The sequence below is a fragment of the Colius striatus genome, chromosome 15, assembly GCF_028858725.1.
Source record: "Colius striatus isolate bColStr4 chromosome 15, bColStr4.1.hap1, whole genome shotgun sequence".
Taxonomy (NCBI): Eukaryota; Metazoa; Chordata; class Aves; order Coliiformes; family Coliidae; genus Colius; species Colius striatus.
The window spans coordinates 14,646,520-14,671,641 of NC_084773.1; the positions used below are offsets into that span (position 1 = coordinate 14,646,520).

General features: G+C 42.2%; 1 protein-coding gene across 8 annotated transcripts in view; it reads right to left on the reverse strand.

Moving 5' to 3' along the window:
* Positions 1 to 25,122, reverse strand: part of CADPS (calcium dependent secretion activator) — a 212,317-nt gene that overhangs the window by 37,879 nt on the left and 149,316 nt on the right. For 3 of the 8 annotated variants that reach the window (XM_062007941.1, XM_062007939.1, XM_062007938.1), the window contains 4 exons: positions 18,027 to 18,133; positions 12,103 to 12,259; positions 10,976 to 11,117; positions 934 to 1,089 (listed from right to left, as the gene is read on the reverse strand). In XM_062007941.1, the coding sequence (XP_061863925.1) occupies positions 934 to 1,089; positions 10,976 to 11,117; positions 12,103 to 12,259; positions 18,027 to 18,133 (562 nt within the window). Of the gene's footprint in view, positions 1 to 933; positions 1,090 to 4,221; positions 4,369 to 10,975; positions 11,118 to 12,102; positions 12,260 to 16,751; positions 16,761 to 18,026; positions 18,134 to 25,122 lie in introns of all 8 variants that reach the window. The other 5 variants (XM_062007935.1, XM_062007934.1, XM_062007937.1 and 2 more) reach the window with 4 other exon arrangements.

Here is a 25,122-nt window from a genome sequence, read left to right on the forward strand (position 1 = left end):
CCACGTCATTGCACTTAAAATGCATTGGGGTTTGTTTCAGAATAGTAAGAGAGAGCAAGCCTCGTGCTATCTGCCTTCCAGTGGGCGAGCCTACTGCCTACATCTCAGGGACCGAACGTGCCTTCTCCTACTGTGACGTTGCACATCCAGACCATGAAGAATGTGCAACCAACAAATGCCATGCTCACACTTTCAGAGTGGCCAGGCAATTGTGGTACAGAACAGACACATCATGCACTGCAGTTAATATTAGCAAGTACCAGCTGGGTTTGGCACCCATTTTTCCTTTGGTTCGTCTCATTGTCTGTTAATTTCTGCACAACGAAATGCAGATATATCTTCCTCCTGACTCATCACCTCTGATGCCAAAAGGACACAAATTACTGTGGAAAGCTTGGAAATGTAACCTCAACATTCAGCTTTCAAAATGACAGCTACCTGTACTTTTAAAAGTTTTTCTCAGCTGGTAGAAGATGTGAAATTTGTGTGCCAAGCTACAGCCTATCCCCTTTCTTGGGATCACCTTTTTTGCTTGTTTTTACATGGATCTGTGTTTTTCAAGTGTGTGCTGAGATCTTGGGGTCATGCCTTCAGCACTCAACTTCATTGACACCAACCTGCATTTACAAAGACTTGATCTCACGTGCAGCACCAAAAAGAAGCAACCACCTATAACACTTGAAAGAATGGGTAGCTTATTGCCCTTATGGTGAATATGCACTCTCCAGAGTCTCAGAGAGAAGCATTTGCTTGAGGAGTCCACAATTCACAGCAACAGGGTGGCCTTCCACCATGGCTGTGCTGAGTAGAGGTGAGCTGGGGTCACTAATAAATGGTGCTTGAAATGAAGCTTCGCTGATAAGACAGGAAAAAAACCATTGCATCATGTGTGCTCCTATGATAAACATGACTAGTTCTGTCATGGGCATGTACCTTTTCACACAGGACTCGATCATGTCACTTGCCATAAGCTTCAAGCGTTGTTCTAAGTGTTTTCCAAACTCCTCCTCAGGCCAGTGCAAATCCCGAATGAAAGTCTGTAGGGCATCAAGTTTCCAGAACAGATCTTCTGAGGTGCCTGATCCATTGCTGGCAGGGCAAAATGAGAACAAAAGTCATAAGTGGCATCAGGCTCCTCGCAACCTGATGTGGAGACCATTCCTGCAACAAGTGTAGAGCAGACAGTAGTTTCATACACAGGACAACGCTGGCAATCTCCACCATCAGGGTTTTGAGTTTTACCATACAGTTGCCTAATCTACCTTGCTGTCATCACCCACAAAAACTTTCCAGACCAGATGATTAAGACAACATTATGAGTTACACATATTAAACAGGAGGAATGTGTGTATGGTAAAAATCAGCCTTAGTTAATAACCACATTAAAGAATGTGATTATTAAGAATTAAGGCCAGAAACTGTGGTAGAAAATCCTCGATCGATAATAACTGCCATACAGGACTGTATGCAGTTATTAAGATTTAGAGTGTCATGCAATCCTCCCCCCTCCAAATTATATCTTGAGTTTGCCTTGTCCCCCCACAGTGAGGCCCTGTTTCCAGGTAAGGGACAGTGCTAACAAGTGGTGAGCGAGGACACACTTTATCTCTTGAACAGCTGAAAAAGAATCGGGGTAAGTCAATTGAGCTAAGGGCGCTAGACATCTCGTATTCAAGAGCTTTGGCAGGACTGACCGCTGCACCTTTTCACAGATCTGCCTCTTGCAAAAGGCATCTACAGGACAATTACTTTTCATTTCCTTCAAAAATTTATTTTGCAACATCTTTAGTCTGTCACAAAACTCTGAATTTCTCTCCCAAGTGTATACTCTCATACCCACAGCCCTGCCCAGATGGAAGTCTTTGGTCCTGCAGTGTGTAGCTACACCAGCACTTTTCACAGTATAATTATATCCCAAACCTCCACTTACAGAATAAAAATACAGAACTGGATTGAGCTCTGTTTGTGCAGAGAAATTTATGCATCCATGAATCCATGACCCTTTTCTCTCCCTCTCTCCTTCTTCCTCACTTTTTTTTTCCCCCCAGAACAATTACCAAGGGAGCTTCAAGAGTTTCAACCCCCTCCTCGCGTACCACTAATGCTAACACGGTAATTTGTAAGATATTTAACACACCATGCATTACCACTTGTGCTGACATCATCTATAGAAACAGATGGGGAGGGGGGAGTGTGTTTCTATCGTGACAGATGCCAGCTGCATTGAGTTAATGCTAGAGGAGGTCAGAGCTAAATGCACACACGGCTACTGCAAGGGGAGAACCGTAGTACCCAACATGCTAAAGGGGCCCTGCAGGGTCCTGCACTAACAGACTTTACGAGAGAAAGGATGCATCATCTCCATGGTAGGAGCAACGTGTCTGACACTAAGCAACAGGTAACACGTCCTTGATGGAGGGGAAGGGTGAGGAGAAGGAAACCAGGGAGATGAAAAGATAAAGAATCAGGCATTTCCTTTAACCGGGGGAGCAGTTTGTATGAGTCTCAAGCATTTGTCTACTGCCAGCTTTTAGTTTCACTCGTTTCAAACCTGTGCTTGGGTATAAATAAGCTTTAACAGTCTAAACCCAGCTTTGGAACGGCACGAATTTGTGTTTGAAGTAATTAAGGACGTACAAATAGGACAGTCAGGATTTACTACAGCAACATTACAGCACCCATTTGGTTGGAAAATTTTAGAAGTATTACTCTTGGTCTTTTTCTCATTTTTGATTGGGGCTCCATGCAAATAAACAATGTATTATATTCATTTCCAAGATGCACTGTTGCTATTTCGCTGTGAGCACCCCAATGCCTCTAATCACACAGGCAGCTTGCAACATACCATTGACGCCCAAGCGTTTTTTTCAGAGGGGTTACCCAATTTTCTGCCATGACATGATTCTTATCTTTTCAAGGGCAATACCACACAGCATGCACAAAGAAAGATTAAAACTTTTTGTATTCTTTACAGACAACTGCCTAAGCTAGCCTTTAATATAACTATCTTAGCATGAATATGAGTTGTATAGCTTTGAAACACAAGACAACCGTGCTGCTGTTTAAGAAGCTTTAAAAATCTTTTAAAAACATCAGACATCAGTGTTTGCTTTACTTTGGTTTGTTCCCACTGCTCTGCACGAGGCTAATGGCAGAGGCATTTTGGTGGACTCCAGGTGTAGATGTAATTCAGGGTGTTTCAGTAATAGTGAAGGAGGTAGTTTTGGGGAGGTTCTTCAGTTTGATCTTTGAAGTGAGGAAATAGGGAAAAAGCAACACATCTGTGCAGTGCTGGCTGAGACCATCCCATGCCAACCTCAAATAACTCCCTAGGAATTTAGGAGAACTGGCAAGATCTCAGTTCTTGTGCTTGGGAGATGAGCTACCTCAAATAATGGGATCTGGGTTGAGTCCCCTGTGTACCACCCTCCACTCTGCTCAGGGGCTGTGACTTTCAAGGGAAATCTGCTGTAGGAAGAGGGCTTGCCTAATCTGTGCTCAGGATGTCTCCTCTGTCCTCTGCCCATCCACCCTGGGACACTCGGACAGGGAGCTGGGAGCACAGGGCACAAGGCTCCTACAGATCAATTGCTTTGACACAGAGACCAATTTTCCAGGTGATAATCTAAAGTTCGTGTTGAAAACACCTTTCTTTAGGTTGGTCACAACACTATTCAGGCTGTACTGATGCCTGTGGAGCTTTAATTGCTCCCCCCCAACATGAACGAAAACTACTGTAGGGTGTTCCTCTCTGTTAAAACTGTTCAATCAAAATCAAGACAAAAATTATTATATGGACATGTGGAGCTTGCATTAAATAAAATTCAGTTTTAGATCTACATCTGGTCCACAGAAATTGGTTGACTGACACCAAAATTGGTTCATCGTCTCTTTTGGACAAAACACTTTGCTGAGACACAGAATGTCAGATTATAAACTCTGTGGTTCGTATGTTGTTCAGACCATGCCCCATTGTCGACTGCTATTTTGCAAAGCAAGATACTTGCTCAAACTCTCAGTGGGAGTAAGAGAAATTTTCAAGATTTATACAAAAAAGCCCTCAAAATACACATGCCAGAAATTCACTAGTGTCTCATTCAGCAAACGTCTAATTAACTGTATCACTCTAAAGTTTTATATAATGCACAGAAACAAACAATACATATCCATGCCAAGATTACTTTAAATTTAAATGAGATCTAATTTGAACTGAATACACACTCAGAATCATAAATAGCAGCCATCCATGACGGTGCAGAAAAGCTAGGCATTTGTGGGATGCCTAGTGGGATGTTAACTGGTAGATTTGGTACTTTAGGGAGATTCACATTTGGTAGATTCACATTGGGCAGATTACTTGTTAAACTCCTGTGGAAGAAACAGACAGAAAGAAAAAATACCATAACAGTGACAATGCAGATGTAGCAGAAGCACGTGACACTCATAAACAAATCTGCAAAGTTCACAGCACGAGGACAGTTAAAAAACTAAAGCAAAACATTTGAGAAAGAAGCATGAATATGGAAGGTTAAATGTACTGGGTTTGCAGTCTGCAGTAAAAAGCAAGTTACTTAACAAAAAGAACAAAACCAGAATGAAAGGAATAATAATCACTGAGAGAGAATTAACAGAGTAATCAAACTCCTACAGAAAATAACTCTGCTTTCCATCCTGACACCACTTCAAAGTGCAGAGAGCAGCCTTTCCTCAGAAAAATCTCTTGTAAGGAAGTGAGGTCAGTTCTTACCCACTCAGTTGGGTTGGACAAAAAAACTAAACTAAGAGATCTACTGGAGAATTGGGATTCAAAATAATAAACTGCGAGTCTGACATTCCAGCCCTGCAGAAGTCTCTACGAGTTTTCCTTGCCACCAAATTCAAGAAGTCAGGATTTCACTCCAAAACCTGTTTATTTTGTACTCTACACATAAAGAAGTTGTGCTAATCTGGAGCAATGAAAGTGTGAACCACAAGCTTCTCCTTCTGGGAAGACTCGTGCCCTGATCCTGCCCTTGCACTTCTGGGTGTGGAGAAAACGGGTCCCACAGGCTGCCCTGCTCTGCATGTGCGTTGGAATGAATTGCACTTAAATCCAGGACTAGTATATGAATGTTTCTTGCTTGGAAATGGGCCTTGGGGTGATTAAGACTTTCAAAGGTTAATTTATCAAGCATATGTACTTGGGTATCATGCCTTCAGTAAATATTTTCAGACATGCAACTGCAATGCAAACAGAGATCTTTTAAAAGTGGGCCAGTGTACTTATTAATGCAACATACTCCCCTGAAACAACGTTCCATGCTCAAAGTTTGCAAAACATCCTGACTTACTTCAGTGTGCTAGGTCGCTAGATACTATAATCGGTCTAATTCTGTTCTCCTAAGTATCTCATCACAGTTAAATTGTATGCAAAATAAAAGTGTCATTCGATTTGGGAATCAGAAGACAGTTTCATAAGTGTACTTTGTCTATTTAATATTAACTTCGATTATCTTAATCTTTATTATATAGCACACTGGGACACAATCCACAAATGGCTTTACAGTCCCACTTGAGGACCAAAACGTGATGCTTCGACACTAATGGACTTGACAATAATGAGCCCAGATCAGTATTTGGGCTCAGTGAAAATGGATTCAGGACTTTAGGATTTCAGCTTCAGCCTGCAATGCTGAAGCTACTGAAAACTTTTCTACGCATGTTCATGTGCACATCTTCAGTATCCAAATGTCCCTGCTCTCAGTGACTGTACCAGGACCTGCCAGCTTAGGAGATCTCTCCCATTCCCCTCCATTAAATTAGTTACTGTACAGGCAGAACTATCTGGACTCTTGAAAAACTATCAAATTATACAATATCTCTTTGAAAACACATTAAAATCTCAGCAACTTCCTTGGGTCATATTTTGAACTCCATTTCTTACTGCAAGTTTTATATATCAAATCCCAAAGTAATGGAATTGAGTTGGCTACACTGAATAAATGTTCCCTAACGCAACAGATTTGAACCACATCTCTGCAAGAGCTCAGCTTGTCATTGGTGGCAAGTCTTAGGGAACAGATTTTAACCTCATTCTCCCTTTGTGAATAGAATCCCTTGTTGCGGAGGAAAATCACAATCCAAAGTCTTTTTCTAGTAAAAAAAGAGAGATAGTATATTCCTAGTTTCTTTTGTTTCTATTATTCTTAGTCAATTTGACTTCATGCCTTATGCTTGTCCTCTTTGCTAGGCAGTAAGCAGATACGAGAACTTACTAATGTAACAAAGCTGTCCATTGTTTCCATTCATACTATATCTTCTATTAAGATGATATGATTATTGAATGAGACACAGACTCCATAGTGATTGAGAGAGTGCTAAATCTTCAGAAATGGCAGTGCATGTGGTTAGATACTGATATGGAATAAATAAAGAAACCGCAAGAGGTGGACAACATATAAATGTATAAGGAAAAGCAACTTAAATAACTTAGCCAGATGGTAAATACATAAATCAGAGGACCTTTGGTTTTAATATTAAAATTCAAGAAGTGACAGTGTTATATTAATAAAAAACACTGTATTAATAAAATATGACTTCTAGAGTAAACAGTATACTATATTCACACGGAAACATATTTCTTTTATACAACACATTATTTTGCTGATGCAAGGATATGTTGCAAGAATAAGTTAGTCCTCTTAAAACAAAACAAAACAGCAAAATAATGGAGTATATTATGTTAACATACAGTAACTAATTTAAAAAAAATATTCTCCTGAATTGACATGCACAGTTTTGCAGGTTCAACCGATCTAATTATCTGACTAACAGTTGCAGTGAGACCTGTAAAAAATGATTAATATTACCAACAAATGTTCCAGCCTGCAGTTGCTCAGACCATAAAACTACAGGTCCAAGACGAGAAACTGTTTCTAGAAGCCAGCCATGCCTATTTAATATAGATGGCTAAATATAACCTCAGCCATCAGGCAGGGAATGTGGGCATTTGCATCAACAAGATGAGGGCTGTCTGATTTAAGACGACTCAGCTTCAGGACTGGATCCTGATATGTTTGATAAAAGACGCACACTCTGGAGCTGTATTGCTTGTTTTCTTGGCTTCTTCTGATTCACCCCCGTTTATGTCTGTTAGCTGTGCAAATGGCTTTCACCTGTACTGTCTGCTGGGAATTTCTCAGTGCAAACAGACTGGCAACATATCCCTGGACAACATCCCAATGCTCACACTGTACTGCAGCACTGATCACAGAAAATAAGTCTCATTGCACAAGGGCTGCTCCTGTAGAGCTGCCCTTGTACTGAAATTAGGGCAGAAAAATCACAATGCTTTTACTTAGTTGTCTTCTGGTTTCAGAGTAGAGCTGAACGAGACACTCTTGTCCATGCTTAAATGCTCAGCTCCCACAGGATGCCTGAAATGATGTAGTGATGGAAGATGCGAACGCTTGTCTCTGCCATCACTATAAACACTTACTACCTTACTGCTCAGGCTGAGCAAATGCTCGAGAGCAAATCTTTTCACAAAAGCCTTGATGTGAAGCAAAGAGCTTGATAGTGAGGTAGGCAGTCAAATCTGTGCTCTTTCTCTGACTGACACCCAGAATAGTAACAAAAATACTCATTTTCACTACAACGGTGCTTCTTTTAAGGGCATTTCACCATTTTGTAGTAGCACAACCTCATAAAATGATTAAGTATAGTCATACCGTTCAATTTCTCACATTTATCTTACTGATACATTTATAAATAGTTTGCAAAGGGTTAGTGAGCAATTAATAGATGCTAAAGCCAGGATTACAGTGCAGTAGAGACAGCCAAAGGTCAGTGAGTAATGTCCTAGTCAAGCGAAACTGGTTGTCGTTGCACCGGCTTTAGCATTTGCTCAAAAAGACCCTTCAACAGAGACACACACACAGAGACGCACACACACACGTACGTGTCTGCTGCCTGCAAGATATGTCAGCGTTCTCCCAGAAGCTAGCATGAAAAAAACCCCATTGCAAACCCTACTTTCCCAAGACCTCTCAACTCACCAGAGAACAGACCTACTCTGTATCCTCCGTATTTGGATGACTGTGCGAAGGACAAGTGTTCCACATTTCTCTGCGTGGATTCATACAAGCACACCAGCTGCTCTAGCTATAGGGCACGGACCCCCTGCAAATTCAGCAGCTCTGCAGAGGCAGATTACATAGCCCTCATGAGCACATTACATCGATGCTTCCCCCCCTCCCATGCTTTCAATACTTAACAGTATCTCACTGTTTGTGATTTCTATACCTAACTCCTTGTAGCATAAGGTGCAGAGTATTCGGCAATGAAAATAGAAGAAATACATGCTTGCAAACTGCCATCTGGTCAGGTTATGGAGGGCTACATATTTCAGCCTTGATTGCAAGCATGAGCATAGAGAACCCTTTCAAAAGACTCTATGTTGTGAAATAATTTCTTGGTTAATGGGAGATAATGATATTCCCTTCTCACAATCCGCTGTAGAGATCCAAAGCAGGACAACAGTAAGCGCAGTGGAACGGACAGTCACGAGGATCTAACTTTTCTGGCCAACCTGAAGGTTCTTCTTCAAAGTACAGGAAAGATGTGGAAAAACATACTGCAGTGCTCCCAGTTCCCAAAAGCTCTACTAGAGAGGTAGCAATGGAAGCCCAGGACTAGGACGGGAATTGGCTGGTCCGAGCTTTTGGGAATCAACAGCCAAAAATGGAACCGTGCTGCAGTACAGACAGGTGGGGGGAGAAGGCTGTAGATACAGGAGAGCAAATCAAAGTCAGTCTCTGACCTGAGTTTTTCTGCAAGTTCGCTGTCGATCAGACAAAGAGGAGCAGGTGGTCTGCCCAGGAGGCAAAAGATGAAGATGCCTTAACATTTAGTTCTGAGCAGCAGATCCAAACTGTCATAAGATACCAGGAAAGACACCTCTCTTTTCCCTTACACTGTATGTGCCACACTCTGTGCATTTGCTGGTACCCTCCTCCGCTGGGTCACATCGTGTTAAGGCAGCATTTGCAACTCACCCTTTTGTGTGTGAGACACAAGAACAAAACATCAACTAGTGAAAAAAACCCAGAGTTCATCTTTTCACCAGATGGACACAAGCTTCCTGTGAAAAGCATCTCCTGTCCTGCTGGAAGAAATCTTTTAAATATTCAAGTTTGCAAGACAGATAGTCCATCCTGGGCTTGAAACTGCAACACTCAAAGCACCCTGTAACTAAAACTCCAGAGGGAATAACCATTACAAGAGAACTAAGAAAAGATCATCTATAACTATCAAAGATAACTTGCAAATGATAGATAACAGCATTCCCAGGGAGAAAGTATTTTTACAGGCAGGTACCGCAGCCAAGTACTTCCACACATCTACGGTTAAGCCACTAAAGACATTAAAAGGCAAAATGATGTAGGCTTCTGACCAAAGAAAAAAGCAGAGTGAACTGCTTGTTGACTGCTTGACTGAGGTGGACAGGTACACAGAGTTAACTGCCTCTGTTTCATAACAGACAAGGAAATACAAACATATTCATTACTGAAGCAGAGCTCTGAAAGTAAAGTTAATGCTAACTTCGAAGTGCAATTCTGCTTGAAGGAGTGGCTGTAAAAATGGCATTCTCCTACTCGAAAGATCTATTTCTTGTATGTTTTCTGGGTCACATCTGCTTATTTGAAACAGGATTTTTTAGGATTTTTAATCCTGTTAGCCTGCAGACCAAAGACAGCACATGGAAAGTGAGAGAGGCTCCTGAATGCCAGCCACTTAACCCCACTCAAAACAGAGGGGATGATCAGGTGTCAAGAAAAGGCCTGAGATTTGGCAGGCAGAAACCTTACGGATGCCGAGGATGCGTAAGAAAGAAAGGGAAAAACCTGGGTACTCAGACTCCAGGTTGCATATGGGAGGCTGGCTGCTGAACAAATTCTCTTTTCCTTGTAAACGGAACATATTTGGTGTGAAAAGCCCTGAGAGACCACACGTTCTTTTATGCAGCAACCTCTGAGAGTGCAGTGCCACTTCACTTTGCCTAGAGGATCACAAAAAAAGCAGGGAAAACAGTCTCTTCAGGGGACACCTGGTCCCAGTCCCCTGTCTGAGGCACCGTCAGACTCTCATTGTTTGCAAAGGGTTGACCTTTCTCTTTTAGTACCTTTATTAGAAGGAAAAGTCAGTTCTTTTCCTTTGTAGGATCTGATTTGGCTTTTTAGAGCAAACATGACAAGGTTCAGTAATGCTTCAAAACCTGTGAAATAACAACAGTAATCTAAAGCACATGCCACATTTGTATCATTTCCCAGCTCTTGAGTTCAAACCGGGTTTCTCCCAGGCTACTCAGTTCTTGCTGGTAAATTCCTAGTTCTGCAGATTTAATAACTGATTCTGCTTGAATCATCTCACCTGTGTTTCACTATTGTTTTTTGCATGCCTAATCCTACAGGCAAGGGAGCTGGCAGAGCTGCCCTGGGACGCAGTCATCAGCTGCGGGGCTGAGGCAAGAAGCACAAGGCGGCACTATCCCTCCTTGGGGGGATAAATGAGTATTGGGAAGAGTAACTACAGCAATGACTCACACAGGTTATAGGGCTGGGCTGAACACAGCGAAGCAAGGGGGGTTTTTTTGTTCTGAAAAGGAGCTATTTGAGTTCAAAAGCAGCATTGGAAAAGGCCTTTTAGAATAGGATCCAAAAAGCCATGCCAGTTAAGAAGGTTTTCACATTTTCATGCTTCCATGTCCAAAGGCACACAGTTCAAACTGAGGCAGCAATGCATTCCAAAAAAGCAAATACCATTTCCCTCATTAACTTCAAAACTCTAAAGAGATCAGGCCTTCTATTTTAAGCATTAAACTAGAAAATCTAAAGCACTTTCTGCATGTCCAGTCTAACGTTTGCTAATTCATCTCTGTATGAATCTCCATCCATTTGCACCCAAATTCCGATTGTATCAAAGGAGGTTTCCTTACTTTACTGGCTCCCATGACTCCCGCTCAAAGCCCCTGTGAATTGACTGTGCAATTGAGGACTCCATCAGATCGACATATCTAACAACAAGTGGAGCAAACAGGTCTTGGAGGTGTTTGTGGAATTTTCCATTGCACAAATTATCTAGAATAGATAAATAAAAGTATAGTAAGACACTACTGTTACTAAAACCTCTGTAACAAACCACAGCGTGGCACTTCATTACACACGGATTTGTCAGCGAACAGGAAGAAACTTCAAGAACATAACAGAAGCTGGCATCAGGCATCAGTGCTCATGACAAAGACAGCAGGAATGGCTTCTTACTCCAAACAAATAAACAGACAATGAATCTTCATCTCCATTAATGTCAAACTTACAAATACATTATTACTTCCTGCAAATAAAAGGGACGTAAGAAATACAGCATGGCAAACATTATGGCTTTGGCAGGTAGGAGAATCATTTCCTCTTTGGTTACTCACTACTGTGATGCTAGAAATTGCTCTCTGAGGATGAGTCCCTGGCTTTTTCATGTGGTCTCAGAAAGCTAAATGGGGCTCTGGTGTGGAACCTAACTGAAGGCAATGCCAATTCTGCCCCCAGCTCCTCAGGAGAGTGCCAAACCCTCAGGGGTTTTGAAGGCATGGGCTCACGTGCTTTGGAGAAGAGCTTTACTTCACAAAGTAAAGTTTGTTCTTCTGAACTATTCCTGCTTCCATTTACTTTAACGTTTTCCTTCTTTCACTAAAATAATTTAAAGCAGGGACTATTTTACTCCATGTTAAAGAAATGCAGTACACACATATAGAACGATACACACATGTAATGACAGTGAGATAGAGCACCTAAATCCCTGCTTATCAGGCTGCCATCACCAACAGGCTTGAGAAGACAAGTAATACAGAAGTTCAGCTTCTCATTTTTGACTGAGGCATCTGATTTAAGGGTGTCTGTGTGCATCTTTCTAGTGCAAACGGAACAAAATCAAGCTGATGCTAAAAGAGTATGTACCGTTAACTCTCTAACCATCTCAGTTCTCTGTGCAGTACGGAGAGGCTGAAAGTATTATCAGTAACCTGAGCTGCCCACTGAAAAAACAGAGAAATGATCAAAATACAATACATACAGTCACTACGGAGGGAATCGTTTAGAAGCTGAAAGAGCGGAAAGCTGTCCCAGGTGTCTGGGGGTTGCACCTCTAGCGCAGCATCCATATCCACTGCAAACAGTGACAGGAAGGTCTCCGCGTGCTCAACCATTAAGTCTGACCACCAAGCAAAGGCCTTCAGAGTTGGTAGAAAAAGATAATAAAGAAGTATATTAGTTCTAATGAAGTACAGGGTAAAATGTCAGGCCACACACCTAATTAAACAAAAAAAAGTACATCCCATGGAAGCTACCTTTATTGTAAACAGAACAGTGCTTTAAGGTGCTAGCCTGCACAGACAGTGCTAATCACAGGAATTAGGCATTGCTCTGTTAATTCAAAAGTTTCTTGTAGAGGATCTATTCAGAGCTCCACCATGAAGGTGCACAGCAGCCGGCAACATGGCAGAGAAGGTTCCGTCTGTTCAATTTACAATAAATGACTTCATTCCTCTTTGATTACATCAATTATCGGGGAAAAAGAAAATCAATCCGCTCTTATTCTAAAGTATAGAAATTTGGGAGTTTCTTCACTGGGTTTTCTGACGTGTTTTTCTACAGTTTGAATTTTACTCGGATCCACTACTTCTATTTGCCTCGAAAAACCACTAAAACCATTAAAATCTGTCCTCAATCACTCACGCTCTCCTTTAGAGGTATTTCAAACATCACCAGTAAAAGGTATTACAGCACTGTTCATTTTACATGTCAGCTAGGCACACCCATAGAAACACGCTACCACCTTCATAATGCTACTGCTCAGGAAACCGATTACAAAGCTCTATTATCAACATGCCAAGAGAAAAGAAAATAAATGTCTACGGCAAGCCTATATTTTCACAGAGGCAGGGAAAAAAATATATCTCTACTTGAAAACCAAAAAAATATCAGTGAAGTAACTCATTCTCATGCACATGGGTCCTTAAAATTCACTGTATGGGCTCTCTGACGTGACATTCACATCATACATGGCTCAGATGTGAATGCTGCAAATGCATGCATGCGTGTTTAGTAATCACTTCTGGCTGGGAACATGCAATATGAGAAGTGCTGTCGTTAGGACCATGTGCTGTCATTTTGAAGTGATAGGAAATTACTCAGGGACTTAAAGGATGTAAGAAACAGCTTTCTGGCACTTTGCAAGAAAAAGAAACCTCTAGCATAGGCACAAGACTGGAGCCGAAACAGAAAAGACTGGGAATAGATGAGTCGGTTTGCAGAAGGATCGCCAGTCAGGGAGCAGGGTTTTGTGCAGATTTGAGCAGACATGAGTAAGCAGAATGGACTTTCACTTTCTCAGGGCTCAGTTTTGATTCACTGAATAAGAAATGCACTGATGCATAACTCTGGCTGCTGGTTCACTTGGCCACAGTGTAGAAACAGTACCCCAAAACCAGGTTACTGCCATGGACCTCTTTAGTTCTTCCTATTTTTGCCTATGTTCTCAGCTGTCAGTGATATTGGTAGGGGGTCTTTGGGACTATTTCTATTCCGTTGCCCCTAAAATATACAAGACACTGGCATTGCCCTGGTCTTAATCCATGAGCTGATACAAAACAGTGTGGACATGGCATTGGGTGCACCCAGAGCACATCCAAGATGCAAAATAAAAACCATAACTGAATAACTCCCAAACTAATCTTAGTAATGGCTTGCCCTTGTGCTGAGAAGGCACAGCTTCAGTGTGCCCAGGGACAAGCTGAGCAAACTCCATGCCCAGAATGGCAACACCAGCAGGTTACAGTGTCCCTGTGGCCATGGCATGGGGATAAGGTGGCTGCACTGGCTTTAGAATCACAGAATCGGTTTGGTTGGAAAAGACCTTTAAGATCATCAGGTCTACCACTAAACCATGTCCCTCAGCACTTCATCTATGGGTCTTTTAAATATCTCCAGGGATGTGGACTCCACCACTTCTCTTCTGCAAACTGCCTCCAGCCCCACACACAGGTAGGAAGCCATCGAGCAGTGCTGCAGCAACACTGCACCTGCCTCGGGGTGCTTGGGAAGCTCAGGCTTCCCATGGCCTGGGCGTTTGGAGAGTTGTTACTCTGGAAAAGTCAAAACGGAGGTGAGGGAGCCCAGAGCGCTGAGCACACTTGGCAATGCTCTTCAGCTTTTCTTCTCACGTTTTTTGGTGGGTGTCTGGAGGCCTGTGAGTGCCGCAACATGAGGCGTTGAACCACCGTGGAAGTACCCAGGAACTGAAAACATCAAGACCCAGGCCTGCTCTTGATGCCTCCTCAAACCTGCTCCCAAAAGCGTAGGTGAGAAATGAGCAGATGCTGAGCCAAGGGGCTGTGGAGGGTCTTCTTAAAATTAGCAGCACTCATCTGTGGATTTCAAGGAGGGTGCTGGGGCTGTCCTGGCTCTGACATGGCTTCTCTGGTCTACCAAGAGCCTGCCATGCTGTCCTCTCATCAGACACTGCCCACAGGTTTGTGGGCAAAGAGCAACGGCTACAAAGGACCAATGGCAACTTGCATTTTGTGGGGAGGGAAAAGAAGGGAGGCCAAAGAATATCTTCTGCAACAACCCCCGACGTAAACACTTCAGAGACCTGCAATAGAAACCCGCTTCCATGAAAAAGGAAAACAAAAACTACTTTTGAAAGAAATGATGAAGAAAAGCGTGTGATCATTTGGGGAAAGAAAAAAATAAAGCCAAAAAAAAAAAGCCCAACCAGTCACAGTTTCCCTTTCTCTGTAAAAGTCACATTTTAGCTCCATAAGACTCTAATTCATGTCACAATCCTCAACCTCCTCGTCCCTGGTCTTGGTGAGTAGGACCTTCCTGTGACAACACCGTACTTTGCAAATCTCCTTCAAGATGGTAATATTTCATTTATTTACCATCCACTTACCTGCTTTGCTTGAAACACAGTGTAAAAGGGCAAAAAAAAAAGAGTGTGCTTTCTAGGGAAACACACCTATTATTGTATATTTTACACATGGATACACATGTATATATGTATGACCTCAAGGAGCTAAAATACATATATACATATACACATACGTATACATAGAGAGAGAAAACACAAGTATAAAAATAGGAGAATGGCATCGTCTCTGGCATTTGTCATCAGTCATCCAGAGGAAGGGAAAGGGAGCTGGCAGCTGTGTGATGGGAGAGATGACACAATGACAGAGACCTCCCGCTCCCATGGATCCCAGACGCAGGCACACGGGTTCTGTTGCATTTCTGCCTGTGCTGGTTTGTTTCTCTCTATAAGGGTAAGACAAACCCAACTGACTAGACACGGTACTTCTGGTGAAATGCTTTTTGAACATTTTCCATGCTCTGAGTGTTACTTTCTGGGTTCTCAGCAGTGAATGTGCCTGGATGTCCACATGGGGAAAAAAAAAAGGGTGCGTTTTAACTGCAAAAACTGTTGGTTTTCAGTAAATTAATGCATTTCTTCAGAAAGTGGTGCAATTTAGCTTTCTGTTGAACATCCAAAGAAGCCTAAAAGAGTCGCACCTCACAGGCTGAACCTTCTCCAGGTGAATGGATAACATGTCAAAAACCCTTCACCTGGAATAATTTGAAAAAGAAAAAAAGAAGTGCAATAGCTCAGCAATTCTCATTGCACAGTGAGAGCATAATGTGGCTACAGTGCATAATAAAGATCAGTGATAAACTACCCAGTCTCTTCTCTCTCCTCCTTTGGGTGCAATTCAAAGTGTGCAGAGAGCTGGCCAACTGCCTGTACACTGCTGAAATGCCACAGCCACCCTGAGGACAGGGATTCAGTAACGTACCGACAGCGTGCCAGGCTTCTGGAGAGAGATGGATTTCACCCTTCTAGGTCACCACTCAGAACAAGGGACTGGGGTGCCTCCTATCCATGTTGGCATTAACCTTCTGTCTCTAATCAAAACCTTGTGACACAAAAGATGCTGGAGAACAGTTCTGAGTCTTCCTTCCGGTGAGGATGTGGGCAGCGTGCCTGGCTGAATGCCACTGGCTCTGTAACTGCCTCCCTCAAAAGCCTAATATTTCCAAAATAACCTGTGTTTGGAAAACAGCTCCTTCCCATCTGGTTGTACGTCGAGCCTGTGCTGGTGATGAGTGGAATAAAGCGCTCATTGCCTTGGGACAGGTCACGGCAATCTGCACGCAAGCCCAGTGGCTCTTGAGCACCGCTTGGCTTTTGTGAAAATGGAGTTTATTCCACTCTTCACCCCAAATATTCTCTCTCTACATATAAATACTGTATATCCAGTACAAGGCACATACAGACAAAACCAGAGGAAGACCACTACCATTCTAGGCACTCGTGTAGTACTTAAGTCTATCTCCACCACAGTGTACTAGAGGTCAGGTGAATGCAAAACAACAGAGGTAACAACAGGCTGAGGAGAGAGTCCAGGCAGGTAGGGTTGTGTTGGGATGTAACTGCAGCGCTCGTAAAATATACCCATTGCTACATGCATGGACTGGACTGCTATGCCACATTTACCCTCCTGTGTCAGGCTACCAGCTCCGCAAGCAGCCGACTCAAAGTTGCTGTTACTCAGTCAGGAAGCGAGGGCAACCCGGGTAAATTCCCAGTAGGAAACATGGCACTGAGAGGGCATGCACGAAATATGACAGGAGTGACTTGTTTCATTCAGTTTAGTCACATACCTCTTTCCCCTGCCAGGATCATCCAAGATTGAATGAACAGTAAAAAAACAGGGAGGAAATTTAAATATGCAATCAGGCATTAGTTGGGTGTTGTGGATTGTTGTGTATTATCAATAAGTTAAATTACACTGCAAATTTAATATACACTGGAATGATTTTTAGGTGATTGTGAAATTATTTATCCAATGCTCTTAATGCAAAATATAGTGAGTATATATATACACACATATATATCTCAATGGGAAGGAAAAAAGAGTGAATGAGTGCTACATTATCTACATCCATAAATGATAACTCTTCCCTCTGAATTTCAAAATGATTAACTGTTCAATACATATCCAAGAGTACCAGATTTATAGAGAACAGCGGGCTCAATCCTGCAAATACTTACACGGGTGTGCAACATCACTTGCTTAGGCAGAAATGTCCCAACGTTCCGAGAGTGGGACTACAGACAGCAATGTCAGCTGCCTGTGGGGACAAGTGTTTCCAGGATCAAGTCTCATGATTTTCTGGTTTATATTTGACTATGACATGGTTTCAGTGGGTTTAAAACATGAATATTTTCGTTCAGGTGCTTTGAAGAGTTAAGAGTAGTTGTATCAGGTCTCAGATAACCCAAATAATGAGCAAAAGAGAATAATCCACCCTAGCCTCTGTAATTGAGGTATTCCCCATATGCCAAGGCAGAAGAGGCCAACAGGAAACCAGGTGAGTTAATCATGTACTGCAGGGGCCCAGAGAAACCCCTGGAAAAAACCTGAAGGCTCAGAAAGTGACAAAAAAAAAGAACCGTTCTGTTTTGTGGTGATTTTCCTTGCTGCAGCTCTGGACAGCAGGAGAGGTAAAGCTGCTGCAGGGACCCCGCTCATGCTGTCTGGAGGCACAAACACATCACATTATTTGGAAACACGACCTTTAAGAAAAGTGGACAGGCTTGCTCTTGTATGTAGTTGGTGGTGAATATATTTGGCCAGATTCAGCTCCTGGTGGCGCTGGATGAAAGGCTGCAGACTGACACCGAGGAGAGCACAACTCAATTGATTCCTCCTTTTTAGCCTTCCCTCCCCTCTGCAAGAGCAATCTTCCCAAACGGTACTTTCACCTTCATTGCACTCCAGCAACGTTACTTAAGAAAACTTTTGGCTTTTAAAGAAGATTTCCCAGCACCAGCTGGGAAAGACACAGCACAAACACACCAAGCTCCCAGCAAAGCCACAGGAGCCTGCTGAAGACCTCGGGGGGGACACGACCTCGCAGGGCACCGCTGCTCACCTCCGCATGGTGTTCTTCATTTTGCTGTAGGACTTCAATTACCAACTCTGCCAGACGTATTGTATCTTCTAACTTTTTAGCTGGTGTGACTAACCGGCCTACATTTTCTGTAGTACAAGAACTCGAGTTAAAAGGGAGGCAGAACAAAAAGCTAGACGTACAGTAAGTTATTTTAGAGGTTTACAGAAAAAAAAGATATTAAAAATCCCATAATACTCTACAGCTTTAAAGATCTTTTCATGCATATGTTAAATGCTTATATAATTAGTACTGAGCAAACCAGAAAGCCACATTCGTTATTATACTATGAAAATACAGTGCTCCAGCTCCACATTTTCACAATACTGTCGGAGTTGTTTTGCTTTATGGTGAGATGGTGGCACTTTATTAGCTCAAATAAGAACATCGCATTCCCTAAAGACAGCATCTGGCCACTAATATAGGAACAATATGTATCCTTCAACTGTAGATGATGCCATTACAGAAATCACATCTATACAATTGCAAAATCCTTTTAAGAAGATCGGTTCAAACGAATCTGTCTGCACTTTTAATAAATTGTCAGACTCGAGCCATTAAAATGTCACCTGCTACTGAAAGCAAAAAATCGCAGGTCTGCCTTGCTCCAGGATTTAACTCCACAAGGGTCGAGGAGTTGTGCATGCTGGAGGGAGTGGAGAGCGGTAAACCCCACTCTGTGTTCGTAGGTAAGATTTATATGGGAAAAGAGATGCAACTTTACAGGAAAAACCCCGCAAACAAAGCAAAGAGTTTAAATCCTGGAGCTTTGGTGTTCAGTTATGCTGAGCTATTTTGCAGCATTTTCTGAAGACTTAAAAAAAATAATTAAATCCTATTCTTCTAGGTAATTTATATTATCAAGAACATATTAAACATCTGAGGTGTTAACAATCTGGAACAATTAGGGCATTTCTCTAGAAATAATGTACAGAAAAAGGAGATAATCCCATTTTAACTGAACGACAGCTTCTGCTGAGCTGGCTGAGCACAACAGAGGAGGCTGCTGTGAACTGACACCACACTCACTTCCCTGAGGTGTGCAAAATCTCCCTGCCACGGTGGCCCTGAGGAGAAGCAGAGCAGGATATCTGCTCCCCAGGGATCCACCTGCGCTGCAGCATGTCACCACGTTAACCACAGACGTGTCCCTCCAGTTAACAACCAGGTGCCAATCCCAGCTCCCTAGGGCACTTAGATGTGTATTTTAGCCTCTCTGTGATATCAAAGCCAGACAATTCATAAATGGGTGAAGTGTCAAAATCCAAATAGCCAAATCACTCTGCAACTAGCAGCGTACAACAGAGCGTATGTCCCCAACACAGCAGTGCATGCACTGAAGTGCTGTTACTAGCAACCACTCGAGTCGTGCTGACACACAAGGTGCTGGCTGGGAATCTCACTCCAGCCTTCTGCACACACTATTTTTTTCCCCTAGCATTGAGGTCTTTTTTATTGATGGGACAGAAACTTGTGGTTGCACACAGGTGGCATTGTTCTGCTCCACTGGATCACCCAGGGAGAAATTCCTGCCGTTCTGAGGGCTCAGGGAGCTCTGAGGACTTAACTCTACCCCCCAAAATCTTACCTGCTCCTTGTTTTCCTGAATTCCTGTTTATGGATAACAGATTTCCCACAAAAAGGAAAGTCATATTTCTCAGAACAGTCCCACTCAGGTGGTGGAGCGAGGGGCAGACGGGCTGGTTTCCAGAGGAGCTCAGCAACTTGGTCAGCTGAAGCCTGGCCTGTGCTCAGCTTGGCTGAGAGATGTAACGTGGTAAAGCACCATGCAAAAAATCTCTTTTTTTTTTCTGATTTATTCCACAGAGAGGGGCCTTGGGTTTTTATTACCCAGTTTTCCAGGTTCCCTTTAATATAATTTTTTTGACAAATACTGGAATTGGAAAACTGCTGGTTAACTCCTCGTTCTTTCTCTTATTCAGTCCAGCCTCGCTGGCTACAAGTAGAAACCTCTTCCTTTTGCAAAAGGAGTCCAAAGACATGTCCCTTAGTAAGCTCTGGCTGTTTCTGCATTTCTAAGCCAAGAGGAAGCTTTTCCATTGATCAGAGCAGCATCAGGCCCATTCTCATTTACAACACTGATCTGCTCTCAAATACAACTAAAAGACAAAAGTGTTAATAAGAACAACTGCTCAGAGATGCTGTCTTTAAAGAAAATATTGATGCTTATACAACTTTGGCAGCCAGCAGATGTCAATCTTAATTTTTTTTCTTCTTATTTTAAATATTTCCCTGGTTAAGTTACTATACATCAGAATAGTCTGCTAAGATAGCTGGAGCACTGACAGTTACATGAAACGTATACGATATACTTATCAAACATTTCATCCAACATCATGTAAAGCTCATACATATTTATAATTTTCATGCAAAATGTTATGCAACAACAATGTTATTTTGTGCTGACGTTGATATTTGAAAATGTTGCATATGTCAGACATTGCTAGACAAAAAAATGTGGACATTTTGAAAGAAATGCTACCTCTAAATCTCTAAAACCTACCACATCGCGCTAGGTATTTTGTATAAAGCTCCACATGAGAACTAGCTTGCTACAACTACACAAGCAGCTGCTAGACTAGAAAACCACCGAATAAAAGGAAGATTATTACAGTACTTGGCGGCTGTTTGGCCATGCCTTTGAGCATGTGATTGATCATGTTAGTCTGCGTTTGAGGAGATGATGGTGGCCCAGCCGGCGGCTTAGGCTTGGACGGACGGGCTGCTTGTGCATGACCGAGAGAGACGCCAAAAGTAAAGAGACAGATGACTTCATAAACAGTGACAAAAAGATGGAAACTTCAAAAGGAACGTAAGCAGAAATGATCAAATACAAATGGAGTAAGCTGCTGGGTTTTTGCTTATCGGTAGTTGGAAGTATTACACGGTAATGACACCATTTGACAACACATACTCTAGAAGTCAGCAGATTTGAACATCCTACGGTACTGTGCAATCAGAAAGCTAAAAATTCAATGCAAGTATGAAACTGCACTTCAAGCAGCCATGTGAGGAAACTGGAATAGGTTAATTCAGTCAAAACTTTGGAAATCAGAAAGGGTGAACTAAAAAAGATGACTTGAAGTCAGCACCCCAATGCTTAGGTACATTTAGCAATAGAATAATGAGCCACAGGAATTAATTGCTTTGCAAATATCAATTACACATTTTAGAATCAAACGTCACTGTTGGTTAAAGGGAGCTATAAAATATTCTTGTGCAATTTAAACATGTAAAAAAATCTGTCACTTAAAAATGTGTGGTTCCTGATCGTTTCCAGCTCATTTAATTATTTTCAACTTGGAATTCTAGTAGCTTTTATATTCTGGGTTGAATCATATATAAAAACTTGCCAGCTCTATCAAATATGTTACTTGCTATTCCAAATGTTAGAATACTGCAATCAGGACTTGACCCATCTGTCATATAGTTTACAATATCAGCATAGGAAAAATTCAAAGAAAATAGCCTTTCCTTTTACATACACTCAGAGAATAAATGATATACTGTGAATATATTAACACAATAGTTTCCATTCCATTTAATTACAGTTTTTAGCAGCATTGTGACTATTTTTAATAATGCCATTTGCAAGGATTCTGGCATATTTATCTGGACATTCTATTGCCAAAAGTCCTTGCCATTTCGCTTGCATTTTCCAGTGGGGGGAAAAAAAATATCAGTTGGCTTGTGCAAAGTAGATTTCTGATTGCTTTTAACTCTCACAGAACTATAACACTTAGCAAAGTACAATAAAGAATATTCGAGTAAACTGTTAAAGAGTATGAGTTCGGTTGGTTCCCCTCTCCGTACACAGAGATAGATACACGTACACAAACACACGTACAATGTGCACGTGTGCACACACACACACACACACACACTTTAGTCATTTAAGCTGTGTAATTATTTAATTCAGACTCAGATTCAAGCTACTAGTTTCTGGCTTTTTTTGTTGTTGCTGTTGTTTGTTTTCTGATAACAGGAAAAGCAAATCTATTTGTTCATCTCTGGAGTCATCTTGATCTTTGATCAACTGTTTACCAAAGGTGGCTTTGGCCCCAGAAACAAATCACTCAGCCTCAAGTGACAGAAATAACTGCTTTTTGGGCATTGGCCTAATGACTTTCATTAGAACTTAAAACCTAAGCAAGAATTCGATTTGGCTACTCACCAATGGGTCAACTTGTAGATGTAGAAAGAGTATTTTTCTACCCATCACTACGGAGAGCAGTTTGTGCCAAGGTCCCTGGATGGGAATGCATTGTGGGGAGAGGGGATTGAACATTTCTGGCAACCCCTTGCCAATCAGGGGAGTCCATTGGGCTTCAAAGTTGGGAGTGTCAAAGAGAGAGCTCTTCCTAAGAGCGTCAAAGCCAAATTCCATCCCAGAATTGCATCCCACTGCACTTCTCAGGGCTGCAACCCTCAAGCACCCTTAAATGTCAGTCCAGCCCCTCAATCCTCCCAAAATAGATCACAGACATACAGACTCCACAATGTGGAGTGGTTTTTTGTCCCTAGGGAAAAACCCTTCACAGAAAAGCAAGAGGAGGAAAAGGCAAGAGATGCAGCAGCACCAGGACTTCAGACTGGCTAGAATCATTCATAAAAAACCAGCTTGGAGGAGGCTCCTGCTGTGCAGTTGTCAGCAGTGCCCTGGGGTGGCTTTCAATTTCTCTGGGAAGCCTGTGAGAGTTCCCCCCAGCACCATCTCCTTGCTCTCACCATCTCACCACCACCACCAGCTCTGTAAAATGACCTTCCACAAGGGATTACAGCAGGTTAAGGAACAAACTCTTCATGTTATTCTGTTCAGGCCAAATCTGCACAAATATTCAGCTCTTTTGGTCATTTAAATTTTTCAGACCTAAATCCAGGGCTCTTGCATAATAGCTGAAAATACTGGAGTCAAAAGAGAGTTCTCTCCCTTTGTGAGGTTGCTGAATACCTCGTGAGCCCTGATCCAATGCTCTTCTTGCCTTTTTATTGCAAGAAAACTTAAAAGATGAAAGTCTGGCTAAGGAAAGCGATCCATTTTCTCTGTAAACAGAAAAGGGGACGTGACTGCAATGCCACTGGAGTTTACATGCTTCTCTGTGTCCAGGTCTCAGAGACGATACATGAGGTCCCTTTCACAGGGTGTGAAAGGTGGCTCCTGCTTGAAGACAGGGAGATACGTAAGTCAGGATGGATTTTACAGCACTTGCCAGCAATCAGCTATAGCATGTGTGGCAGGTTTTGTTTCACTTTGGCTTCTCTTTCTTCCCTGTCCTTTCCTCTCTAATTCCTCATCACAGCCAGTTTAGCATCAGAAATGCTCTTCTATTTACTGCTCACATGTGCCAAATGAATAAGATTTAAACACCTCCATCACTGAAATCACAGGCAGGATTCCTTACCGTCAACCTGACAAAGTGCTTTCCTGGACAAACTTCTGCCAAAGGTTTTTACAGTTCTGCGTGATACTTGCAAAGAAAATACTTGCAGAAACCTGAACTACTTGTCAAATTCAGGGCTCGTGCTTGCAATAAGCTTCAACCTGCAATGAGTGTAACAGGTATATCATAAAATCTGTGCTACTTTGGGTATGTCTCTTGCATACAACTCACTGTGTGCGACTCTTTACGGACTGGGAGATTTTCACGTATCTCTCACTCAGCATCATGATTTCTGCTAGATGGGCTACTAACACATCACAAACAGTGAGAATTACACTTGCAACAGGAGAAGAGTATTGTTGACTTCTCATATTTTTTAAAAGTGTAGCCACTAATTCAATGATTTGCTTCAAACATCTGAAAAAGACACGACCACTGCCAAAGGCTCTGGTAAGCAAGCGTCAAGTGTGTGTGTTGATTTGTGAGCCAATCACCAAACTAACAAAAATGAGCTGCTGTTCTCAAGATAACTACAACAAAAAACGGACTTAGCCCCAGGACTAGGCAAACCAGTCTTTTACTATATTTTTTAAATGAACTTGCATCTATTTGAAAGGGATTTATTGATGACATATTTTTCCTTTTGAAATATGATGCACTATCATAAAAGTAAGAAAAATTCATGGAGGGTTTTTTTTTCCAACTCAGAAAAAGACTCTAATTCAGCTGTCAATTCCCAACATACTGAAAAGAAAACTGATCTCCTGAAACTGATTATTAAGCATAGTGAGGGATTTTTGTGTATCTGAATCCCGTCTCATGCCTCAGGCAGCAAGTTGCTCTGCAGTTGGTAAGAGACTTGTAGAAAGATAATGGCACGATGCAGATATTTGTGGTTTCTGAAGCTCTTGTAATACCTTTCATACTGCTTTAAACACTGTCTTGGAAGGGGTGAGAGGAAATCTCAAAAAGCTGTGTAATGATTCTTACTTAAACACAACCAAATGCCACTTGAAGGGATGAAACAACTAAAGCAGCAGCTCAGCAACACAGGTATACAGGTTGTAGTCAAGTCTGAGTTACAGTGCATGATTTATTAATGACTTTGGTCTCCACTCCCTCATACAAAAACTGTTATTTTCATACATCTTACTTCTATATTTGCTTGAGGAATGTAATTTCCTTTTCTTTTTAAGCTTTGTGGTTTTTCACAAGTGCTGGGAGTGATCGCCCAGCAGTAGCTGGGCTGACAAATCACACAGGTCTTCTCCTTGACTTGGACCAGGTTAATCAACAGGCAGCTCAGCCTCTAATCCTTCTGCACACTCGCTACGAGTTACAGATTTGTGCACAGAGCTTCCAGGGTGAGGTCCAGAAATAGGGAAGGCGAGTGATGTAAAGTGAGCATGGGGACCCTGACAAGGGCTAGTATGAATGCCTTGAAAAAATACCACTGCTTCTTAACAACCTGCTTGCTCTAGTAAAAATCCAACCTCTTCTGCATTCTCTTCCTCAGCTGAGGATACTTTCCATGCCTGCTGGGGCCAGCACTACATGCAAGATGCTCCACGGCCTGGGTTTTCAAAGAAAGTCAGGCTACCCTGTCAGGGAAGGGACAGATCTGGGGAGGATGGTGACAGAGCAATAGGACTTTTGCTGGTCCATCTGCTTCCCAG